At 49.3% G+C, this 24,674-nt stretch overlaps 1 protein-coding gene across 5 annotated transcripts in view; it reads left to right on the top strand.

The window, feature by feature from the left end:
* Nucleotides 1–24,674, top strand: part of HK2 (hexokinase 2) — a 66,488-nt gene that overhangs the window by 39,440 nt on the left and 2,374 nt on the right. The window contains exons 3-17 of one of the 5 annotated variants that reach the window (XM_036334013.1): nt 1,537–1,685; nt 6,240–6,359; nt 6,979–7,074; nt 7,891–7,990; nt 8,311–8,494; nt 11,079–11,234; nt 12,201–12,434; nt 13,880–14,184; nt 16,148–16,296; nt 16,550–16,669; nt 19,903–19,998; nt 20,453–20,552; nt 20,650–20,833; nt 22,323–22,478; nt 24,179–24,412. In XM_036334013.1, the coding sequence (XP_036189906.1) occupies nt 1,537–1,685; nt 6,240–6,359; nt 6,979–7,074; nt 7,891–7,990; nt 8,311–8,494; nt 11,079–11,234; nt 12,201–12,434; nt 13,880–14,184; nt 16,148–16,296; nt 16,550–16,669; nt 19,903–19,998; nt 20,453–20,552; nt 20,650–20,833; nt 22,323–22,478; nt 24,179–24,412 (2,383 nt within the window). The remainder of the gene's footprint in view (nt 1–1,536; nt 1,686–6,239; nt 6,360–6,978; nt 7,075–7,890; nt 7,991–8,310; nt 8,495–11,078; nt 11,235–12,200; nt 12,435–13,879; nt 14,185–16,147; nt 16,297–16,549; nt 16,670–19,902; nt 19,999–20,452; nt 20,553–20,649; nt 20,834–22,322; nt 22,479–24,178; nt 24,413–24,674) is intronic. The other 4 variants (XM_036334016.1, XM_036334015.1, XM_036334018.1 and 1 more) reach the window with 4 other exon arrangements.

The raw sequence follows: 24,674 nt of genomic DNA, 5'->3' as shown, positions 1-24,674 counted from the left end.
GGCCGTGTTTGCTGGGAGCCTGGAAAGTTTCTTTTACTTATTTTGTGTGTCTCAAGTTCTTGGCCCTGTGCTGGGCGCCTGAGACACATTTTCTAGTTTCCCACCCTCACAACAACCACAGTGTCTGATGTTGCCATTTTAGAGATGAGGCAGCTGAGGCTCAGGAAGTTGCCATGGCCAAAACGGGGCCAGAGTTCTGCCATAGGAATGTGGGCTCCAGTTCTGGCATTCTCTGTGTATCAAACCACCAGACCACGGTTGTGTGGAGGGAATCCCCAGGGAACCTTGGTGGGTCATGTCCATCCCATGGGCTGTTGGGGACGTGGGGCGTGCCCTCAGGGAGCCGGACACACACGGCTTTTCTCAGGGCCTGAGAGTGAGCTGCTGAGGGGGCTTGCACACTATAAACCTGGGTGGTTCATTTCCCTGGCCCTCCAACCTATTCCATCGTACTTCAGTGGCAGTTTACCATCGGGGAAGGGGTGGTGTTGACAAACATGCCAATCAGTGAATCCTGAGGAAGTAACCCTGTGTCCTTCGAGAAGGTGTGCAGCAGGGCAGTGGGAGGCGGGTGGAGCCCTCACGGTGGAGGAGGCTGCCGAGGGGTGAGCCCAGCTCCCTCCCCCAGCCCTGGCTCTGGCCTCTGTGCCTCTTCAGCACTTTCATTCTGTGCCATACAGTGGAACAGGTCCCTGCAGCCAGCTGCATCACCGCCTACAATGGGGATGTTTTCGGTGTGCACTGCTTGTTTCCAGGGGGCAGGGACTTTGCCTTCCTGGTGACACCTGAGGATCTTGATCCGCTGTGCCGTGGAGATTCCCTCTTCCCGGCCGCCCCAGCTCTGTGGCTGGTCTGAGTGGAACAGCCCCACTGGCCTGACTTGTTTCACATACTCTTGGGTCAGCTTTCTCTCACATGTGAATGAGCCTAGAATTTTTTTGAGGGGCACCTGCTTAGCTTATTTGCTAGGCCCCTCAATTGATAGCCATTTGGGCCTCACCCACTCCATCATGTGACTCTCTCATACATTGCTGTCACTGTACACGAATGTTAAAAGTAAATCTGGACAGGGATCACAATTTGGCAGAAGGCCCAGGGGCCCCCAGGCCTGTAGCAGCGTGCTGGGTACCCTGGGTACCCTGGGGGCATGAAGAACAAAACGGAGGCCCGGGACTCCTGGCGCAGGGCTGGATGGGCCCCAAGAGCTCGAAGGGGACTTGGCTGGAAAACCCTGGGAAATAGCTCTGTGAGGGGGTGGGTGCCCCATCATTGGATGTGAAACTGTCTCATGGTTTATGTGAATTCTAAAAGTAATATAAAAGTGCTTAGCATTAAGAAAAAGGCTCAGTACATAAATGTGTGTAGAAAAAATTAGGACCCGTCCTACACCCCATTACCAGAGATGACCAGTATTTATGATCTCATGGGTTTTAAGGACTCCGTTTATGGCAGGACTTGTGGGTTTTAAGTCTTGGTCTCTGTGAAGCAGTTTGAGCTTGTCTTTTCCGAACTAAGAGTGGCCCTTCCTGTCTGCAGAACATGGAGAGTTCCTGGCTCTGGACCTTGGAGGGACCAACTTTCGCGTGCTTTGGGTGAGAGTGACGGACAATGGGCTCCAGAAGGTGGAGATGGAGAACCAGATCTACGCCATCCCGGAGGACATCATGCGCGGCAGCGGCACGCAGGTCCGAACCTTCTCTCAGCGGCCCGGGGGCTCTGGGCCCCACAGGAGCAGACACTGCTCCTCTGTGTCTGGAGGGCGGCGAGCCAGCTGGAGCTTGGATTCCCTGACCTCTCTCTGCATGGTGATCCCCTCCGTGCCTGGAAGCGGAGTGGGGGCCTCCGTCAGGAGAGGTGCACGTGGTCCGGAGCATGCGCATGAGGCCCTGGGGTCGGGATGTGTTGCAGCAGGAGGGGTTTGAGGTCTGCTCACACATGCTGGTTGTTGAGGAAAGCCTGTTGTCAGGAGGCTGGGCCCACACTCCTGGGCACTGGTTGTTAGTGGTACCTCTGAATGGCGAGCCAGTGGAATACACAACTGTGGTTTGCCACTGCCACCCGCCACTGTGGTCGCTCTGTAGCCCCTTTTGACTCACAGTTGTCATCATAGCATCACGTGAAAATGGAACCTGCCCCTTTGCTTTTGTGGTTATTGGTCTTCTCTGTCCTTGACCATCTAAAACAAAAGGTTTTGCACGCAGGGATGGGAACCTGTTGAGAAAACATCAAAATCAAGGCTTGGGGCATCGGCCCCAGCTGGCATCCCACTGGGCACCGTGTGTTTCCACATTGACCCCCCAAATCATGCTTAGTTATCCTCATACCTCGGTGGCTTCTAGAGCCATGTTTTGTACTCAGAATCCCCACAATAAAAGAAGTGGATGGAGAAGAAATGTGAAATCCAAGTAAGGATCTTCTCAGTAATAGAAAAACATGTACAAGGATGGGATTGCCATCAAGGTAGTCTTCAAACATGGACTGAACACCTACTATGCATTGTGCGTTGATCCTTGTTGGGAATCAAAGTTCTGCCTTTTCTGCTTCAGGGCTTAAAGCCCAGCGGGACCACCAGGAACTGCCCCCCTCCCAACCCCCATAGAAAGCAGTAATGTTGTGTTGAAGGGGATAAGTAACCATCAGGAGGAGGAGCTGGTACGCGATGACCTATTGTCTGAGCAAAAGCACTTTATGGTTATTGTCATTCTATCCTCACGTGAGCCCCATGAGGCTGGGTTCTCCTGTTATCTCCACTTTATACATATGGGATTGGGCTTTGAAAAAAAGAGTGACTTGGCCTTAGATCACAGAAATGGGAAGGGCCAGAGGCAAGACACAAAGCCAGATCCATGACTAGAGCCTGTGTTTTCACAACCCCGGGGGGAGGGAGGGGGCTCTGTCAACTTTGTAGGCCACTTGATGAGGTCTGTGAGTGGTGCTCCCTGGGTCCCCTGCTTCCAATGCAGGAGGGACACCCTGAAGGGGTGGTGCTCCTGCAGACTTGAGATCCTGTGGGGCAGGCCCTTTGGGGGTTCTCCCTCTCAAAGGTTCCCCCAGGAGAGCCCTCCTACAGAGGGGACATTCGTTGCCACCACACCAGAAATATCTGGCCGACGGGTGACCGCCACAGACCAGTCATTATTCTCAGCCTCTTTAGATTTGTTAAGTGTATCTTATGGGGAGGGAAGTGAGCGGATTCTCAGGCCAATAAAGAAAAGGAAACCTTTCTGACTTCATAAAATGATGCCCTTTGAGCCTTTTTATGGCAGGAAGGCAGTAGTTCTTTCTCTCAGCATCTTATCTTCAGATCATCAGCTAACAGAAAAGGAGGTCGCCTTCTAATGAAGGAAGCACACGGTCTCCTCTTCCCCACTTGCAGAGAGGTGTAGGTTCTTCCAACTCAGCACTGTCCAATAGAACTTTTCGCAGCAGTGGAACTGTTCTTTATCAGCTTGCGCAAGGCGGTAGCCACGGGCCACCGGTGCCACTGAGCACTTGAGATGTGGCTAGCGTGACTGAGCAAGTGGATTTTTAACCAGTTAACGGCCACGCATCCAAAACGGAAACCATCTTTGCGTCTATAGATGCGTATGGCGTACGAAGGGTTGATTTTTGAAATTCTAATTCATTGAAAGAGCCACAGATGGTTCGTGGCTGCTATACTGGGCAGCACGTTATTTAATGCTCTTCACTGCCTCTCTCTGTGTTCTGCCTCCCCTGTTGGCAGGGCAGTTGGAACAGGAACAGTGAGCGGGGCTGGGTGAGGGGAACCCATTTTGTTTTTACCTTTTCTAAAGCTCCCCCAGCTCTGATGATTGGCCTCATCTCTTTGATCTCTTTGCACAGTTCTTAACTTCCTCTCTCTTTTTTTTTAAAAAAATAAAGACTATTTGTATTAAAGATCATTTCGACTAGAGTACCAGGAAGAAGGTGCTGCGAGTGTGTTTAACCATATCATAAATTTTGTCTATGATTGACTGTCCAACAAAAGAACAGAACTTTCTGACTAGCCATCTAGAAACCCTATTTACATATTAAAATACTTGACCTCTGCTCAGAGGAGTTGGCACTTGTGAGTAGGTGAACCTCTTAGTGAGAGGGCCCCGTTTTGGTTCAGACTCAGCTGAAGTGACTTGCAGGTGATCAGACGGAGGGACAGGATCCGTGCAGGAAGTCCAGTTAGAGCTGACTCCCTTCTAGATAAGTGTGGCCTTGTCTTCATGGATCCCTCCCACTCAGATATCCCAGATATCTGGGGAGTCAATGGGCCCCTCCACCTAGCCCAGCGGTTCTCAACCTGTGGGTCGCGACCCCTTTGGCGGTCGAACGACCCTTTCACAGGGGATATTTACATTATGATTCATAACAGTAGCAACATTACAGTGATGAAGTAGCAACGAAAGTAATTTTACGGTTGAGTCACAACATGAGGAACTGTATTTAAAGGGCCAGAAGGTTGAGAACCATAGGTCCTAGCCTGTCACCTGGATGTCTTTAGTTCCTTTACAAATGCAAATACTTTTTCTGGTTTAGTGCAGTAGTTCTCCAACCACTGCTTCAGGATCAGCTGGAGGGTAACAATACTGCTGCTTCCAGATCATACTTTGGGAACAGCTTGTTCAGTGGAATCTTCTTCATTTCTGTCTGGGGAGGAAAATGTTATTCTCCTTCAATCCCTTAGCTTTTAGATTTTGTCATCTTTGTCAACCTGACCCTTGGAATCTGCTCAATCTCTTTGGCCTCTGCTTACTTTTTGCACCAGAATACCCTGGCCTCAGCCCCTAAGCATCTATCTGGAGGGGTCATCATCGAGGATGCTGAGTAGGCAAGAAGGAAGCCATGGGACTGTGAGCTTTGGGACTGATCGAAACCTGGGCAATTGTCAATACAGGTTTTTCTTAAGTTTAGGATTTTTCCCAGGTGCTGCCAGTCCTGCTTAGCATAGTCATGGTTGTGAGGCTGTCCATCCACCAATAAAAAATCCTATTTAGCCCTGACCAGTTTGGCTCAGTGGATAGAGTGTCGGCCTGTGGATTGAAGGGTCCCAGGTTCGATTCCAGTCAAGGGCATGTACCTGGGTTGTGGGCACATCCCCAGTGGGAGGTGTGCAGGAGGCAGCTGATCGATGTTTCTCTCTCATCGATGTTTCTAACTCTATCCCTCTCCCTTCCTCTCTGTAAAAAATCAATAAAGTATATTTTAAAAAATAAAAATAAATAAAAAATTCTATTTATTCTTCAGTGCCTTTCACCGGCTCATTGAGTGTTCCATTTTTTTTTTTCTTTTTTCTTTTAGGGAGGAAGGGAGAGGGAGAGAGAGATAGAAACATCAATGATGAGAGAAACATGTGCCCTTGACCGAAATCAAACCTGGCACCCTTCAGTCCACAGGCTGACGCTCAGTCCACTGAGCCAAACTGGCTAGGGTGGGTGTTCCATTTTTTTTTAGAAAGCAAAGATAACTTGTTTGAATTGCCCCCAAGAAATTGGTTTTCTAGAATGGAGACAAAATATAAAAGTTACTTGTTATTTATTTATTTTTTATTGATTTCAGAGAGGAAGGGAGAGATAGAAACATCAGTGATGAGAGAGAATCACTGACTAGCTGCCTTCTGCACACACCCTACTGGGGGATCCAGCCCACAACCTGGGCATGTGCCCTTGACCGGAATCGAACCCAGGACCCTTCAGTCTGCAGGCCGACGCTCTATCCAGTGAGCCAAACCGGCTAGGGCAAAAGTTACTTATTTTTGTTAAGTCTCTTCATAGAACGCCAACAGAGAATGTCCCACCCACTCTCCAATCAGAGGAGACAGGGATATTAAAATACTTGTTGGCACTGAGATGGGCTGCCCTTTCTGGTAAGGCATTCAGCTGTGCATCAATGTCAAGGGGGGTTCTGACAAGGTCACCGAAGGATGTTCTGTTTCTAGGGCATGCAATGACTTTCTGATTAGCTCTGGCTGTGCTTGCCCCTGCCTCATGGGATTATTTTGATAGTGGTATGGATAAGTGGAAGACAGTACTTAATAAGCACTAACTAGTGTTAAGCCCTTATGTGTATTGCCTCATTTAATCCTTTTGGTTAGCATCCCCGTGCTATAGACTGAGAAAATGAAGACTTCACAGGGGATGCATACCTTGCATGCATTCAGCTAGTTCCTTTCAGAGCCCCCAGTGTGTGCTCCTAATCGCTGTGCCATTTTGCCTCCCTGCTCATCTTCCTGTGTCGTGTACCCTTAGCTGTTTGACCACATTGCCGAATGCCTGGCTAACTTCATGGATAAGCTACAAATCAAAGACAAGAAGCTCCCCTTGGGCTTTACGTTCTCATTCCCTTGCATCCAAACGAAACTAGATGAGGTGAGTAAAATGAGTTCTTCAGACACTTCTGTTGTTTCCTTCTTTGGGCTGGGAGGATGAGCAACTCTGAGCCATGTACCGCTATGGTGTTGGAGGTGGCTCTGAGAGTTGTGTGGACGAGGTTTGAATATTGAGAGTTCTGAGCTTCTGAGTGAGTGTGTGTGTGTGTGTGGGGGGGGATGGTGAAGAAGGGGGATCTTTACCCTCAAAGCACAGTGCACAACCCCACATACATTGCACATTATCCTTATCTCTTTTAGGGACACAGGAGTGAGAAATTAGTCAGGAACTCCTTTGATCTAAAGTGTTGTGATAAATATCTTTTGAAAGAAAGATGCCTGGGGAGTTCGATCAGAGGTTGCAAATACCTTATTTTGGCAGTTCTATAGCCTTCCCTTTTCACCTTTGGGAGCAGTTGATCATGAAGAAATAATTTTCTTTCTGGGTCTTTGGTGGGACTTGGACTTCTTCCTATGCTAGTTAGGAAGCAATCTACTAGTACACATTCAAGCATGGCAATAGTTTAGCCCCATGGCCGAGGGCTCTAACTAATGATTGTTTGAGGAGTGTAGTCTGAGTTTTGTGAGGAATTAATGTTCAATCCTTGGTTCTTTTCCAGAGTTTCCTGGTCTCATGGACCAAGGGGTTCAAGTCCAGTGGTGTGGAAGGCAAAGATGTGGTTACTCTGATCCGGAAGGCCATCCAGAGGAGAGGGGTGAGTAGGGGCGGCAGGGATGGGGAGGCAGGACTTAAGGTTCCTTTGGGGCCACTCTGAAGCCTTCCCCAGTCTGTCCTTAACACAGTGCAAGGACCTTTGTGATTCTTAGGTGAGGTTTTCTTTCTTCTTCCCTGCTATGTTTACTCAATAATACATATTTTTATTTTTTCCAGTTTTAATGAAATATAATTGACATACAGCTCTGTATCAGTTTAAGATGCACCACATAATGATTTCACACACATATATTGTAAAATAATTATCACCCCAAGAATCTTATAAATGATCAGATACCTTTGGGGTTAAGATTATCATGATGGATAAACATCTTAGCCATGGTACAAGAAGAACCCTTTAGTATTTAACCTGAAGAAGACTTGACCATCATTTTCAAGTTAGAAAGTTGGGATGATGTTGGTATTAGGATGAAATGGGGCACAGAGAGGACAAGATAAAGGTCACAGAAAGATAAGACTTCCTGGAAAGGAAAGAGGGAGAGAGAGGTAAAGGAAAAGAAGAAAGAGGAGAAGATGACAATGATGACATGACGGGCTATTCTTAGTGCAGTGATGGCTTTAAACTAGACCACAGGGCTGATGTCGGGAAGTCCTCCAGGACAGGAAGTGAGAGGCAGCTGTTAGACTGGATCTGGACCCGATTTCCAGCTATAATTTTCTTTGGTTTTGAGTAGCGTTAATCAGGAGGCGGCCCTGTTACTCTTGAGCTGTGTGTCTTGCCACTCTTTCTCTCCATCTTTACACCTGTGACCTTTCTGTGATGGTGAAGGTCAGATCTCTCCTTTTTCCTCTGTAGGACTTTGACATTGATATTGTGGCTGTGGTGAATGACACAGTTGGGACCATGATGACCTGTGGTTATGATGACCAGAACTGCGAGATTGGTCTCATTGTGGGTACGTGAGCACTGGGTGTGAGGGCTGATATTGGCCAATGGAGTGGGGTGTGGGCTGGAAAGGGAAGAGGAGTTCATGACCTGGATGTCCCTTTGTACTTCATTTTGGAAGATAATGAATGGTATGGTCACTTTGGAGGGCTAAGCCAGTACTTGTGGAGTTGGGGGTTAATGGAGTGGACCATGTTGGAATGGCCCAGTAGTCTGCTCGGAGGAATTCCAGCTACTCTGGGCAGTATCAGGATGGTGGGGCAAGAGGGAGATGGGTGCTGGGCAGAGGACAGTGTGGGTATGCACTAAGCAGTCCCTTGTTTTGGCCAGGTACGGGCAGCAATGCCTGCTACATGGAAGAGATGCGCCATATTGACATGGTGGAAGGCGATGAGGGGCGGATGTGCATCAACATGGAATGGGGGGCCTTTGGGGACGACGGCGCGCTCGATGACATCCGTACTGAATTTGACCAGGAGATTGACATGGGCTCCCTGAACCCCGGGAAGCAACTGTGAGCAGAGGGCGTGGGGAGTGGGGCTCAGGAGTTAGGTTGGGGGCTGGCCAGGCTGGGTGGTGGTTCTCATTTTTGCTTTACAGTCATATCCCCCAAAGGTTGCCAAGGTCATGGGAATTTGTGCTCATTACACACATTGGGAATTTGTGCTCATTACACACATTGTGACTGTAAATTTCTGAGGACAGAGCAGGCAGACACACCAGGTAATAATTTGCTTTATCCTTCAGAACAGTAGTTTCAGAAAGTCATATTCTGAGTCTAAGTGAATGGCCCTGCTCTTTCTTTACACCTTCAATTTGCAAGTTGCCCTTAGAAACAGTTTGTGGGCCACATAGAAAAGTGTTCAGATGGCCAAGATTTGGGTCTGTGAAGACTCCTTTTGTAGCTCCCACCCCTGTCACTGTCCAGGCTGTGGTAGGTGGCTCCTAATGACTGGCTAAGCCTCAGTCTTAGAGCTCCGGTAGAGTTGCCTCTAAGTTCAGCTGGACCCCATGGGAGTCAGGGGCCTCCCACCCCAGCAGTACCCAGACCCAAGGCCTCCTTGGCCACCTTCCCGGGACCTGTGGCCGAGCCAGGGCCCTGGGGTGAACTAACTGGAGGAAGGGCTCCATCTGGACCCTGAATATTACACTCTCCAGCCTGGCCAGACATGGTATTTAGTTACTTTTGACTCTTACAAAACATTATTTCACTCTCACAAGCATTTTCCACATGTCCCTTAAAGATCTTGAAATAGGGATTGCTGCAAGCTTTGCAGGCAATTACAAAACCTCTTGAGCAGTTCAGGCTCTCTCTGGTCTGGTTGCTGGGACTGACAGGAAAGCTTGTCGTGCTGATCTCCGCTTGGAGAGGAAAATCCAAGCCTATTAACAGTGGGGGCCTTTTTCTTAACTGGGAGAGCCCTGGTTTCATCGAGGACGCAGGATTTATTTAAGTCACAAGCTTCCCCACATTTACTTGTAGCTTTCACAGGAACAACCTGGCTATGTCTGCCATGGCTGGTGAGGCATTTATGGACTGAAAAGTCACTCATTCATTGCCTGCCTCCATCGACGAGACAACCCACGCCATTCCCAGGAGCTGTGTGCCCTTTGAAGTGTTAGAAGACAGAATTGCCAGCCTGGCCTTGGCAGCCCACCCCTGGCTTAGCCTTAGACAAATCAAATCAAAGTCGGAGGACATGTCCCATTGTCAGCCGTGGTAGTTCCTAAGTTATTTTGGGGCTTGAGGAGGAACTTTGACTCTTTATATGTCTCTAAATAGATATTTTTTTTCAAACATTGATGGAAACAAAGTGTTTTTAAAAACTGGAATTAAAAACTTTAAAAATCTGCGCATACTTCAGAACCCCACTGGACACCCCCGCTACTTCCCACAGGACCACCTATTTAGAGAAGTCGACACACGAGTTCCTTGCTCTCGAAGCCGCTCTGCCGCCCAGGCAGTTGGCTGTGCTGGCGCTGACACATTTCAAATGCACCCTCTGTCTGAAAAGTTTAGCCAGCTCTTCATTTAGCTCCAATTCTGCCACACTTGACCTTGGGTCTTGAGCAAGTCTCTTCCCGAGGGCCTGACTTCCTGGGACTCAGCACCGGGAGACATCTGAGTCCCTTCCCCAGCCCTGCTGTGGGCCTCCTTGGTGGAGCCTGGCCCAGTTAGTGCCTGCAGGCCCTGGGGGCCTCCTCTCCCTAGCACCCAGATCCTTTCTGAGATATCTAGAAAGGGCCTTCTTTGCCAAGAAGAATTGTAAAGGCTTCCTTTCCCACCACAGTCTGAGACAGAAAGGCTGTCTTCTAAAGAAAACAGTGCCATCTAGTGTTGAAGAAATAAATTCCCCGACTGCCCTCTCAGCTTGGGTCCCTGCCCTGGTGGTTCTTAAACATGCCTTTATCTTATCTAACCTGCCTGCTCAGGAACTTGCAGCATCTCTCACTCCGATATTCCTGAGAAACTTTAAGGGATTTTGGGCTCTTTCTCAGCCGCCCCAACCTGCTTTTCTAATCTTGCCCCATTACTCCTCCTCCCTACACCCGTGGTGTTTTTCACATGTTAGGAATTCACAAATGGCCTGTAAGGGGTCAAGGGTGGTGCGAGGTGATGAATTGCTGGGCTTACAACCCCCTCCCCCCAGTTCAATCATATTGGCCTTTCTTGTAAATAAATATTGGGGTTCATTTTACATTAGGTTTCACTTTCAAAAATCACTTCCTTGATAGAGGGAAAAAAAATTTAAAACTCACTACCTTACGTGTAACTTACTATACTGAAGTTTCAGACTATTACAGTATGTCCCACACTCCTCAGATGTTTTGTTTGCCTGCTATTGGCCCATCCTTTCCACAGTTCAAGGCCCACCTGCCTGCAGAGACAGCCCCGGCTCCCCGGCTCCTCCAACCCTGCCTGGGCTGTCCCTTCATACAACTCATTCCCAGGCGGTGCCACACAAGTTAACCTTCCGTGTGCATCAGCCTCTAACATTGTTGGAGTTCCACATGTGTGCATGTTGCCTCCTCGGGGAAGTTGTGAGCTCACAGACAGCAGGGATTTCATGGGTTTTCTGGTGTGTATCTTCCTGCAGATTTGAGAAGATGATCAGTGGGATGTACATGGGGGAACTGGTGAGGCTTATCCTGGTGAAGATGGCCAAGGAGGAGCTGCTTTTCAGGGGGAAGCTCAGCCCCGAACTCCTCGCCAAAGGCCGCTTTGAGACCAAAGATGTTTCAGATATTGAAGGGTAAGCTTTTGGGTCCTTCTCTGTTTACTGAAGAGTGATCAGGCCATTGGGGGTGAAGAAGGGGCACTGGCCCTTGACCCCTCAAATGTGGACAGCAAGAGGGTCTCGCCCAACATGGGCCATGGGGGGAGGGGGCAGTGGTTTGAGGTCACTTAACCCACAGTCTCCACGCTTGTCCATTGAGCGTGGTGATTTCCAAAGTGCCTACCGGTCCTGACTGGCCTCCATGCTCAGAGATGTCACACTTGCATTCCTGCTTGGTGTGGGGTGGGGGTCAGGGTCTTGGCTTAATGCTAGAGGCTCCCCATTGGCCCCTTAATGACTCATTTCCATCCATTTCCTTTCCCTTCTGAAGCGCTGACGTTTCATTCTCTATTGGTGATTCTCAAAAAAGACTCCATTTTGAGCTCTGCTTCATAACAGAAGAATCGGTCCTTGGATGGCCCAGAGAGATACCCACTTAGTTCCCATAGCTCGAGCCGAGGCTGCATTTTCATGGAGCAGCAGGGGTGGGAGTGAGGGTGGCCTCATTTTTGTCTTCCATTTTCAATATCCAGAGTTGGGCCTTGTTTCCAGTTCTTGAGACTTCCACTTGTGGCTTGAGGAGGCCCTGTCTCAGGGACCAGCTGGTGGAGAGGAGGTGATTTGGGTGTAAAGGGAGCAGTGAAACAGTTCAAATGACTGGGAACGGAAACTCTTGAAGGAACTGTTCCTACTTGTTAAACCCCGAGGGGAGGAAAGTCCTCAAATTTGCGAAGCGCTTCGTTCCCCTAAGAAGGGTGCTACTCGCGCAGCACCAGCCCTTCATGACCGTATTTAGAGTGAAGTGGGCGTCTGCCATCACTGGGAGATGACATTTGCTGAAGCTGCGGGGTTTCCTGCCCGCCCCCTCCCCGACCCCCATCCCTCTCCCGCTGGCCACAGTGGATTGGATATGTGCACACACACTCCCTTTCTGTTTCCCAGGGAGAAGGACGGTATCCGGAAGGCTCACGAGGTCCTGGTGCGGCTGGGCATAGAGCCGACAGAGGAGGACTGCGTGGCCACTCACCGCATCTGCCAGATCGTGTCCACGCGCTCAGCCAGCCTGTGCGCGGCCACCCTGGCGGCTGTGCTGCGGCGCATCAAGGAGAACAAGAGCGAGGAGCGCCTGCGTTCCACCATTGGGGTCGATGGCTCCGTCTACAAGAAACACCCCCAGTGAGTCAGCGTTCGGGACCCACAGTGATGGGGCTCCCGGAGCACTTGCAGACCCCCGACAGCCTCGAGAGAGACCCCAGTGACTCTAGGCGCCAACTCTGTTTTACATTCTGGGTGGTGGAGATGGACTGTGGCGGTGAGGGTCTTTGTAGAATAAAGTTCCCAGCGAGGCAGTGGGAGCTGGGAGGGTGTGCTTGGCGAGGGTAGAGGTGATTTCTGAAGGCTGCGGGCCACTGGAGTTGGGGGGTGGGTCTACTCAGAACTCTCCTGGCCACTACTCAGAGGGCTCTTGTTGCCACCCTCTTGTTTAGGAGTTAGTGTTTCTCTTTACTTCTTTCTTTGACTCTTTCATGATTCTTGACGGTCCCTTCAGATCCTGTGTCCTCTGCCAGGGGCGACCCCAGACCAGTGGATTATCAGCCTCTCTGGCTGATCTGGGTATTGAATTGATCCTTCCCTGTCCTTCATGATTTTTTTTTTTTTTTTTTTTTTTTTGTGGCACCCGGATAATCTGAGCTTTATTAAGGATTTAAACATCCAAACATTTTACAGAGGACGCAAGGCTTCATGTTTTGATTCCTTGGGTCATAAGTGCAAAAATATGCAAGTTTCAGTTGGGACCTAGAAGATCTAGCTCTGTTGTGCCAACTTATCCATCGTGTTCGCCTGTTATGAGGGCCAGGTCTATGGGCCTTCATTGACTGAACTGTTTGATGCAGAAAGTCTCAGCCCTACCATTCAGTCCCTGGCCTCCTAGTCCAGTGCTTCCAGCACTTTAAAGTGCATACAGATCACCTGGGGATCTTGCTAAGAGGCCGATTCTGATTCAGAAGTTCTGGGTTCAGGATGCTGCGGGCCCACAGACCACACCTGCAGTGATGAGGTCCTGGAGATCATGACTCAGAGCAGCCACCACCCACGAATTTCTTGCTGAGCATACCTACCTATTCAGACATCTTGGGAAGCTTTGGCCGAAATTGACCGAAGAGACCACAGTCCAGAGTAGCATTTCAACTTTTTCTGATTTGGGTCTTTCCCAGGGAACATCTAATGAAATGAATGATGAAACATGAATAGTAGTTGGTGTCAGAATCACCTGATTCCATTGGGTTCTCCAGCAAAGAGGATACTAGATGGGGCAGGGGAGCTGTGGCCTGTGGGAAGAGGAGGTCTATGTGACCGCCTTCAGGGGATAGTGGCTTCCTAGAAGAGTCTTCCCTTTCAATAGGCATTGGACCCCGCCAGGGTGGACACAGTTGGACATCTGAGCTTTTGTATAGTGACGCCTAACTTGGGAAAGAGTGGGGAGGGGATGTTTGGGGCAGATCTGCTTCTGCAGGTGCCTCTTGGCATTTGTGCTGAGGTGGTGAGCTAATGCTCCAACCGTTAGCACCATTGACCCTAGCTGTGGACACCCATTTCTTACCCCATCTCGGTGACTGCAGTTTCGCCAAGCGTCTTCACAAGACGGTGCGGCGCCTGGTGCCTGACTGCGACGTCCGCTTCCTCCGCTCCGAGGATGGCAGTGGCAAGGGCGCAGCCATGGTGACAGCAGTGGCCTACCGGCTGGCCGACCAACACCGGGCCCGGCAGAAGACCTTGGAGTCTCTGAAGCTGAGCCGGGAGCAGCTGCTGGAAATCAAGAAGAGGATGAAGCTAGAAATGGAGCGAGGTCTGAGCAAGGAGACTCATGCCGTTGCCCCGGTCAAGATGCTGCCCACCTATGTGTGCGCCACCCCTGATGGCACAGGTACATGGCAGGGCTGCCACTCAGCTCACCACGGTGGGCCTTTGTCCTGGTGTTGACACTCTAGGACAGTGATGGCGAACCTTTTGAGCTTGGCGTGTCAGCATTTTGAAAAACCCTAACTTAACTCTGGTGCCGTGTCACATATAGAAATTTTTTGATATTTGCAACCATAGTGAAACAAAGATTTATATGTTTGATATTTATTTTATATATTTAAATGCCATTTAACAAAGAAAAATCAACCAAAAAAGTGAGTTCGCGTGTCACCTCTGACACGTGTGTCATAGGTTCGCCATCACTGCTCTAGGAGAACTCCTTAGCCTTAACATTGGATGTTTGGACCAGAACATGTTTCTCCAACTACAGTACACATGCTCCTCAACTTACGATAGCATTACTCCCAATAAACTCATCATAAGCCAAAAATGCATTTAATACACCCAACTTACCGGACATCACAGCCTAGCCTAGCCTAGCTTAAATGTGCTCAGAACACTTACGTACATTAGCCTACACTTGGGCAAAACCATCTGACACATGAATACACTGTGGAGTGCTGGTTGCTTACCCTGGGGATCGCATGGCTCACTAGGAGCTGTGGCTAGCTGCCACTGCCCATCACAAGAGAATTATACCACATCACCAGCCCCAGGAAGAATTAAAATTTGAAGTATGGGTGATACTCAATGTGAATTGCTTTCACTCCATTGTAAAGTAAAAAATCATTAAACCAAACCATTGTAATTTGGGGACCATCTGTACTAGGAAATTCTAATGTTCAATAAGCTCAAGGCTAAAATTTGAGCTGTGGTGATTTAGTAAGTACTTACTGAATACTTACTATGTGTCAAGCACTTCTCTGAGCACTTAACACATGTCAATTCATTTAGTCTTTACTGTTAACAGAGATTAGTAGTTAATTTTGTTTGTTAACAAACTGTTATGGTTGGCACAGAACTAAGGCACACAGAAATAAAGAAACCTGCCCAGTTCACACAGCTGGAAAATGGCAAAGCTGGGATTCAAACCCAGGGATTTTGGTTCAGGGCCAGCTCTTATAAGCCCTAGGTCAGGGGTTGGCACACTAAGGCCCACAGACTAAATCTGGCCCACCATCTATTTTTGTAAATAAAGTTTTATGACTGCACAGTCTTGCCCATTTGTCCACGTATTGTTTATGGCTGCTTTGCATCACCATGGCAAAGCCATGTGGTTGCAGCAGAGACTGGCTTACAAGGCCTAAAATGTTTACTGCCCAGTCCCTTACAGAAAAATATTGCTGACCCCTGGTCTACGTCTCACAACCAAAATGACGGCAGTTTTCCCCCCCATTCATTGGAAACAATCACTAAGCAGCCAGTGTAGCACACTTGGGGCACGTTCCAGAGGCAGAGACTGGAACTTGGCCCCTGCTCCACCCTCTGCTGGCTGTGTGGCCTCCAGGAAGCGACTCCCCGTAGGTCAGCCGGGTGGTGGGCCCTCTTCAGAGGGAAACACAGTGCCTCGCTCTCAGGGCTGCCTGAGGGTTGCGTGAGCTCTGTGTGAGGGAGGAGCACATGGTGATTGCTCAACAAAGGAGGGTGTTTGTCTCTGCCGTTCCTTCTCTAGTCTAGTCTATTCTAAATAAGGTGGCCTTTGACTTAGCATGAATGGCATGTTAGATATTGTTGAGTGCACGGTCGCCTTTCCCCTGTTATGATTGCAGAGGTCATTGTGACTTCTGGGCCCCAGCACTTGAACCATTTGAGAACCACTAAGGAGCCAGCAGGTCTCTGGTCCTGGGGTCTTATATTCTTTACTGTTAGGTGGAGCTCACAGTCCATCACCCCTGAGGTTGTTGAGGGCTCCCCCCAACCCCCTCCAGGAGACCTCCCCATTAGGGCAGGGTGCTTTAGACCCTGTCACTCTCTGCTATGGTCATGTGGTAATGCCCCACTCATCATCTTCCTGGGTTTATTTTCAGAGAAAGGTGATTTTCTGGCCTTGGACCTTGGGGGTACCAATTTCCGGGTCCTGCTGGTGCGTGTGCGGAACGGGAAGCGGCGCGGAGTGGAGATGCACAACAAGATCTACGCCATCCCGCAGGAGGTCATGCACGGCACGGGGGACGAGGTAAGGCAGGGCAACACCTCTGGGAGGGGACCCCAGTAGACACCCACTTCTTCCCAGGGAGGGCAGTGCCTCCCCTGCTCACCGTGATCCGGGGGAGGACTAGGTGGGCCAGGACCCAGGGCTGGCCTTACTCAGGATTACATCTAGTCTTGCACTGCTCCTGGGTGGAGGCCTCACTCATGCTCAAGCCTTGCTGGGGGGAGCCTGCCCTGGCCAAGGGCCCCCTCCCTGAGAGCACAGCTTCTCCCTGCAGCTCTTTGACCATATCGTCCAGTGCATCGCCGACTTCCTTGAGTACATGGGCATGAAGGGCGTGTCCCTGCCCCTGGGCTTCACCTTCTCTTTCCCCTGCCAGCAGAACAGCCTGGATGAGGTAAGAGGCCCTTCCTGGAGGGCTCTGCTGTGGGTTTTATTGACTGTATACCAGCCAGAAAGTTGAGCTTAGAGGAGGAAAAGAAGGGCGTGTGTGAGCTGTTGGGAGGAGGGGCCTTTTGGTGGGAATGAGTGAGTCAGAGCTGGCGGAAGTTAACTAGCTTAGCTCGGCTGTAACAAGCAATCTTTGGGATCACGATGAGGATACTAATATAAATATTAACATCTTTCAAGCAGTTTATGTCAGGTACTGGGCTAGGCTTTCTACACCCATTATTTCATTTAACCCTCATGGCAACCTCTAAGGTAGGTGTTTGTACAGCCATTTTGCAGAAAGGAAAATAAGGTCCATAGCGATGCCAAATATTCAAACCCGCCATTTCTTAGGTTGCAAAACCTAGACCCAGTCAGATAGCTTCGGAACGACCAAGCCACGATTTGAATCCTGGGGTCCTGACACCTCAGCCCACGCTCTCGATGAAGCTCAGCTGCTCCCGAGGCTCTTGATTTGGGCTCAGGACATTTGCATTCACCTCCGGTCATTCGGATGCCCTCGCTCTTCTCTAGTCTCACCTTCGCTTTCATCCCCTTGGATGAATGAAGCAAGTGGAGAACACTGGTGCTCCCGAGTGTTCTGGACGTGGGTGTGCTGAGAGGTGTCAAGAGACTGAGTAGGTGATGCCCAGGCTTGATCTGGGTCCATACTTGGTCTATTAGATGTCAAAACACTGTCGTTTAAGCAGTTGTTCCTCTGTGTTTCTGTTGGGAAGCTTGCGTGCCTGGTACAGGTGGGTAGTATGCTGTGGGTGGAGTTGCCAGGGGACCAGAGGCATAGATCCTGCTCTAGGTGCTTACAAAGAGACTGGACTGATGAAGCAAGCTTAGGAAAGCCAGAGCTGCCCTTTGGAATGTGGCACCAATGGGTGCAAAAGTCCCGAGGAGGTGTGGTGTGATGTATTCTGAGCACATGCATGGAGGGCCTGAGGAATGCTTGGACCGTCTCAGTCAGAGGAAAGGGTTGATAGGGCTGAAAGGCAAGCAGCCTGCAGTGTGGAGGAGGGCATGTAGGCGGAACAGTCACAGGTTCCGTGAGCTTGGCCCCGTGGTGAGAAGGGCCGAGTTTTCTAAAGGGTCCCTGGAGCAGCAACCCTTAGGTTGCTCAGCTGAGTTTTGTAACTGCCTCCTACTCCTCCCCTCTGAGAGCCAAATTCACCGTGTGCACTAAGACAGCTAAGGTTTGGGGATGATCTGCCCTAAAAATCCTGCCTAACCCAGTATTTCCCAATATCTGTTAACATCTGTCCAGTGTGAACGACTCCAGTGCTGCTTTTAGCTCTTCCAGTTTCTTTGTCTCGGCACATTTTTGTCAGCGTCATTGGGTTTTCAGAGCCTTCACATTTGCATTAATTTGGCAAAGGGAATTATCAAACATGTGGATAAATATTTATGTGATATTGGATGAAACATAGAAACAAGCCTAATTGTTCAATGGTCAGGAAATATTTAATAAATTATGAGCCATTTACTGTCTCATATCAGTGACTAGTTAGGAGAAGCCTTATCTCTGCACTATACAAACATGCAAAAAACACAATTAATAGGAAGATAAAACCATAACACTCCAGTGTATATACTTCCAGGCTTTTCCTTCTAAAGTATTTTAAAACAGACACTGTCTTGCTTTACATGCCAACATGTTATGTGTATTTTTATATTTATCTGGTGTTAACTGTTTTTGCCCGAATTGCCAGATTCCAGGCCTAAGTTTCTACAAGGACCATGTGTTCAGTCTAGAATTGTAAAACTTTAGAGCAAATAAAGCAGAGGCTGGGTTCTGCTCTGGCGAGATCATCCGGTGGGTGGGAAACCCGCAGGTGCTGAGGCCTGGAGGCCGCACGCTGCCTTGACTGGCCGGTGGCCTTGGGCGAGTCTCCCCAGCTGTTGGGGCCTCTGCTTGTCTTAGTTCCACCGGAATAATGTTATTTGAACATTTCGTAACCAGAAAGTGGCCATAATACAGAATTAAATAGAGATGTGAAGTTAATTTGTAGATAAGAAAGCTGGGTGGAGATTAGCACACAGGTGTTTGGATGTAGGAGTGGAAACCAGGACCTGCGGGACTGCACTGCTTTTCTGAATCTCCCAGATCAGAGCACAGTGACATATTCACGTTGCCTAGTGATATCAAACTCCTGGGCCATGAAATGCCAGGCTGGTGGGCATGACCAACCAAACAAGGCCTGGGAGAACACAGAGCCTGTTTATAGATTCTGGTGTCTTGGGAAGGGGGCCTGGATGTCCTTCACTTTTGTTTCTTTTTTTAAAAAAATTAATATATTTTTATTGATTGCAGAGAGGAAGAGAGAGGGAGAGAGAAACTTCAGTGTTGGGAGAGAATCACTGATTGACTGCCTTCTGTACACCCCGCTTTGGGGATCCAGCCCACAACCCGGGCATGTGCCCAGACCAGGGATCGAACCATGACTTCCTGGTTCATAGGTTAACACTCAACCACTGAGCTACGCCAGCCGGGCCTTCCACATTTGAATCTTGATGGGCTACAGCAGCAAAGAGGAAACCAGGGAACAAAACCCTTTCTTTTTTGAACATTTCTCTCATGGTCAAAGCCACCATGGTACCTGTTCCTGGAGGGTCCCATGGCATGGCACAGGGCCACAATATGGATGAGAGGGCTGAGGGGGAACTCCAAGGAGCTCAGAGTGCTTTCCTCACGGGGAGGGTGGTGAAGCCTAGATGTCACCCCAACTATGGGCAGGGCATTTGTTCACTGTATACTCAGTTCGATGTAAATGTAGGTGGGGCCAGGGTATCTGCCTTTCCCAGCAAAGGAAATAAGCATGCAGAACTTAGTTCCCTGGCAGGCACAGTTGTGTGATGCTTGTGGCCTGTCCATTGGAGTCGCTGGGCCTGGGAGTGAGTCCTGCTCCTCTTCTCCAAGCTGCAGGCCTTCTACCAATTACTCCAGAGCTATGGTTACCTGTAAAATGGGCACGATAATGACAGACATTGCACAAGGTTGCTGTGAGGATTAAATGCTGTGATGCATGAGATGTGCTTAGCCTGGTACATTGTGGGCACTCAGTAAATCCAAGTGAGGGAAACCACTGTGGGTGAGATGATTGGTTCCTAAAGGGCATCTGTATAACAGGTGTAAGGGAATGACCCAGAAATCCTTCTCTGATGCCCTAACTACTGCTCCCGTGTGGTTTTTAGAGCATCCTCCTCAAGTGGACGAAAGGTTTCAAGGCATCTGGCTGCGAGGGTGAGGACGTGGTCACCCTGCTGAAGGAAGCCATCCACCGGCGAGAGGTGGGAGAGACACGGCGAGGCCTGTGTGTTCAGAACGTGGGGAAGTGTTGAGTGCGGTTGAATTGGTTAGCTGGAGAAGTAACATAATCCTTCAGCAGTTTGTGTGTGTCTGCTGTGTGTCAAGCCTGCTCTTGGCCCTGGGGACTCAGGAACGACCATAACAAACTCTTGTCCTGTAAACAAACCCAGGAGCTAACGTCATTGCCATAGAGCTATGACGAGAAATGAAGTTGGGCGAGAACAGAGTGAGTGGGCTGGGTAAGGGGCACTCTTTTCAATAGTTATAACCAGGGAAGGTCTCTGAGGAGGTGACCTTTGAGCAGAGACCTGCGTGCAAAGAGAATGAGCCATGCCGTATGCGTCTTCTGTTCATGGAAATCTCCCTTGCAAGTTTCTGGAGCGGGGGAATGTTGTGATTCATTTGTGGACTGGGGATCTCCTTTTGCCCTCTTAGGAGTTTGACCTGGACGTGGTGGCCGTGGTGAATGACACAGTGGGGACTATGATGACCTGTGGCTATGAAGACCCTCACTGTGAAGTTGGCCTCATTGTTGGTACGGACCTAGGCTCTCCTTCCCACATGGGGTCACCCGGCCTCGGGTGGGTGGGAGACGGTGCTGAGTGAGGCCCTGACATCTCTGTGATTGGCAGGCACGGGCAGCAATGCCTGCTACATGGAGGAGATGCGGAACGTGGAGCTGGTGGATGGGGAAGAGGGGCGGATGTGTGTCAACATGGAGTGGGGAGCTTTCGGGGACAATGGGTGCCTAGATGACTTCCGCACGGAATTTGATGTGGCTGTGGATGAGCTTTCCCTCAACCCTGGCAAACAGAGGTAGGCGCCCAACTGCTTGTGGCCTCTGGGTCGTGTATCCCAGAACTGGATGGAGACAAGTAATCAGATCCTCTACAACATGTTGAGATGTTAATAGAAAGGATTTCCTTGGGAAGGGTTTCTTATCCAATACATCTGGAAAGTTCTGGCTTCTTTCCCCCTGCTGGATGGTGATGCGTTCCAAGCCCACTTGGGAGAACAAATCACAACAATATATTGCGAGGGGATTTCATACAGGGAACTGGTCACAGAGTTTTTAGATGAAAAAACAAAAGGGGACACAGAGTTAGTACATGTAAGAAGCAGCTCCCGCCCCTAGGACTGAGAACAGGTCAGGGAGAGAGTTAAGGCCTAGGTCTGGGACGGTGGGAAAAACAAATGAGAATTGAACCAGTCATGCTACCAGGGTGAAGAAGGAAGCACTGCTGGGGTGAGGCAGATGGGAGCAAGAAGCAGGCAGGAGCAGACCTCTTCCTCCTCCTCCCTCCATCCAGTATGTAGCGCCCTCTGTTGTCAAGACTGAATGAGGTGCCAGCCCCAGCAAGCACCACAAAGCCCCTCCTGTGACGTGGGGGGAATCTGAGCTGAGAGACTAGTGTAAGATCCAGCACGCTTCCCACTAGGAAGATGTAGTGTTTCCTGACTACATTAATCAGGGACCAATGTACTGTGCAATATACTTCGCAAAACATCTGTGTAGAGTAGAGGTCACAGACAACATTAGTGAAGGACACACGCTGGGGTAAAGCAAGACAGAGTAGCAAGGGGGTCTCGGTTGAAACTGGGGACCTTGACTTTTGTAAGGGCTCCTCGGGGCCCAAAGGCCCTCAGCCACTGAGTAGTCACATTCAGTTTTGGGACCAGGACAGGAGGACTCCAGCTGGCACGAGTTACTTAGCTGATAATGATCAGGTGTAGGAGAAAGCATGCTAAATGCCTAGTGAGGTTAAGGCAGGGGTGGGCAAACTTTTTGACTCGAGGGCCACAATGGGTTCTTAAACTGGACCGGATGGCCGGAACAAAAGCATGGATGGAGTGTTTGTGTGAACTAATATAAATTCAAAGTAAACATCATTACATAAAAGGGTACGGTCTTTATTTTTTTTTAGTTTTATTCACTTCAAACGGGCCGGATCCTGCCCGCAGGCTGTAGTTTGCCCACGGCTGGGTTAAGGGCTAAGACTTCTCCCCTTCTCCTGGAAGGGTGTTCGCTTTGAGTTTATATTCCTTCTTGAGGCGTCAGGAATAAGGCTTGGAAGGAAAATGAGCCCAGAAGGCGGACCAATCCCAGGGACCCTGTGGGCCTCCGGCACTGTAGTCAGCTTCACCGAACACGAGGAATCCTGTGAGTCGGGTAGCATTTCCTTTCCCACCACAGGGAATCTGCACCCCTCTGCTGTCACATGTGTCGGGACTGAATTGGTTTGTCGTGTCTCATCACATCCCACCACCTTCCTACTTAATTCCATGGATGTCACCCGCATTGCAGGTTTGAGAAAATGATCAGTGGCATGTACTTGGGCGAGATTGTCCGAAACATCCTCATTGACTTCACCAAGCGTGGGCTGCTCTTCCGTGGCCGCATCTCAGAGCGACTCAAGACAAGGGGAATCTTTGAAACCAAGTTCCTGTCTCAGATTGAGAGGTGAGGATTTCGGTCCTGGAGTAGGGTACGGCCATGTCCTCTTCATGGACAGACACGCTGCAGGTTCTATCAGGGTGTGGCTTATAGACAGGTCAGTTTAGTTGCTGGCACATTCATATCTGTAGTGTATATTCCAAGTACCTTAATATATATATATTTATATGTATATATAGATATATTGATATATATTTTATATAATCAATATATATTATATAATCAATAATATATATTATTGATTTCAGAGAGAGGAAGAGAGAGATAGAAACATCAATGATGAGAGAGAGTCATTGATTGGCTGCCTGCTGCATGCCCCCTACTGGGGATCAAGCCCACAACCTGGGCATATGCCCTGACCAGGAATCAAACCGTGATCTCCTGTTCATTAGTTGATGCTCAAACACTGAGCCACTTCGGCCAGGCTATATTTCAAGTGTCTTATGGACAGTTGTCATTCTAAGGGGAAACATATAGCATTCCCATGAAAAATTATGCTAAGCTGGTATGAGCCCCTGAAAAGTCATATTGGGTCTCAGATCAAATATCAAAGTTAGAAAGAGACCTGCTCATAAGAGGCAAATCGGAATGCACAGAGGAAGAGAACCCATTAAAGCACTTAGGCATGGCCGAGGGTCTTCCTGCCTGCTGCTGCAGTAAAGAGGCACCCGGGACTGGGTGCAGGTGGCTCGTCAGGCAATGCCGAAGGAGGCCGTGTGGCAGCTCATTATAGCAAATCCTTCCCTCTCCAGTCTAATGGCAGAAGAGTCTGCTCCAAATTAGAACAGTGACTTTCAGGGCCCTTTAAAATTTAATGCTTATTAATTTTACTGTCATTACTCTCAGGCGTATAGAAAAACAGGAACTGACATGAGTGGGGCCTGAGGCTGTGTGCACATAGAAAGGACATATTCTACATGTCTGCTCATGTAGATGACTCCAGGGTTCTCGAGAACTGCCCTTTATACACTAGGGCAGTGATGGCGAACCTATGACACGCGTGTCAGAGGGGACACGCGAACTCATTTTTTTGGTTGATTTTTCCTTGTTAAATGGCATTTAAATATATAAAATAAATATGAAAAATATAAGTCTTTGTTTTACTATGGTTGCAAATATCAAAAAATTTCTATATGTGACACGGCACCAGAGTTAAGTTAGGGTTTTTCAAAATGCTGACACGCCGAGCTCACAAGGTTCGCCATCACTGCACTAGGGTTCATTTTCTTCCTACAATTTTATTTACATTTGTTTCATAAATATTACTCAAGTGGATTTCAGACCCCCAGGGTGGGGGAGTAGGAATAGAACATGGATCTGATGTTGGCCAGTGATGCTTGTCTTGCTGACCCATGCACAGCATTGAGAGAATGGACGTGAGAGAGCTTTGCAACCGACAACTGCCCCATGAGCATTATCTTGTCTTTGTTTTTTCTAAGTGATGGCGAATTTCCTTTCGTTTTGTGTATCAAAACCACGGTAGCTGTAGTAGCGTTGCTGCACCTCATCTAGGCCAAGTGGAATAGGGAACTGTTTCTTCGTGTTACAGCTGCACCCAGGAAGAGTGTGTTTGGTCCCATGGGATGAGCTCAGACTAGGAGCCACCTTGCAGGGCGCTGGCCTTCATACCAGCTCCTGCCTGGCCAGGCTCCTGACCCCTCTGGCATGTGACTAACCAACCACCTGCTGTCTCCCTCCCACCCCAGTGACTGCCTGGCCCTGCTGCAGGTCCGAGCCATCCTGCACCACTTGGGGCTCGAGAGCACCTGTGACGACAGCATCATTGTCAAGGAGGTGTGCACCGTCGTGGCCCGGCGGGCAGCCCAGCTCTGTGGCGCAGGCATGGCCGCCGTGGTGGACAAGATACGAGAAAACCGTGGGCTGGACACTCTGAAAGTGACAGTGGGTGTGGACGGAACCCTCTACAAGCTCCATCCTCAGTGAGTGACCACACTCCCTGCCCGTCTTTCTCCCTCTCTCTCTGTTCGCGATGGTTGAAGGCCTCTTTCACTGAGTAGTTTTAAGAACATAACTCGCCCAAATCTCAGAGGTTTCGATCTCAGCCCTCCACTCGCCTGCTCTGATGTAGAATTTGGGCATTTCGCTAGTGGCTCCACGCCTGTTTTCTGACATGTACTTTGTAGTCAGTGTTTATTTAGTACACGGTAGCTGTCATTCTTTTCCCCATTTAAGTACCCCTGG

The sequence above is a fragment of the Myotis myotis genome, unplaced genomic scaffold (genome assembly GCF_014108235.1).
Source record: "Myotis myotis isolate mMyoMyo1 unplaced genomic scaffold, mMyoMyo1.p scaffold_m19_p_14, whole genome shotgun sequence".
Taxonomy (NCBI): domain Eukaryota; kingdom Metazoa; phylum Chordata; class Mammalia; order Chiroptera; family Vespertilionidae; genus Myotis; species Myotis myotis.
Note: the sequence above shows the minus strand (reverse complement) of the source record. Positions and strands in the feature narration are given on the sequence as shown.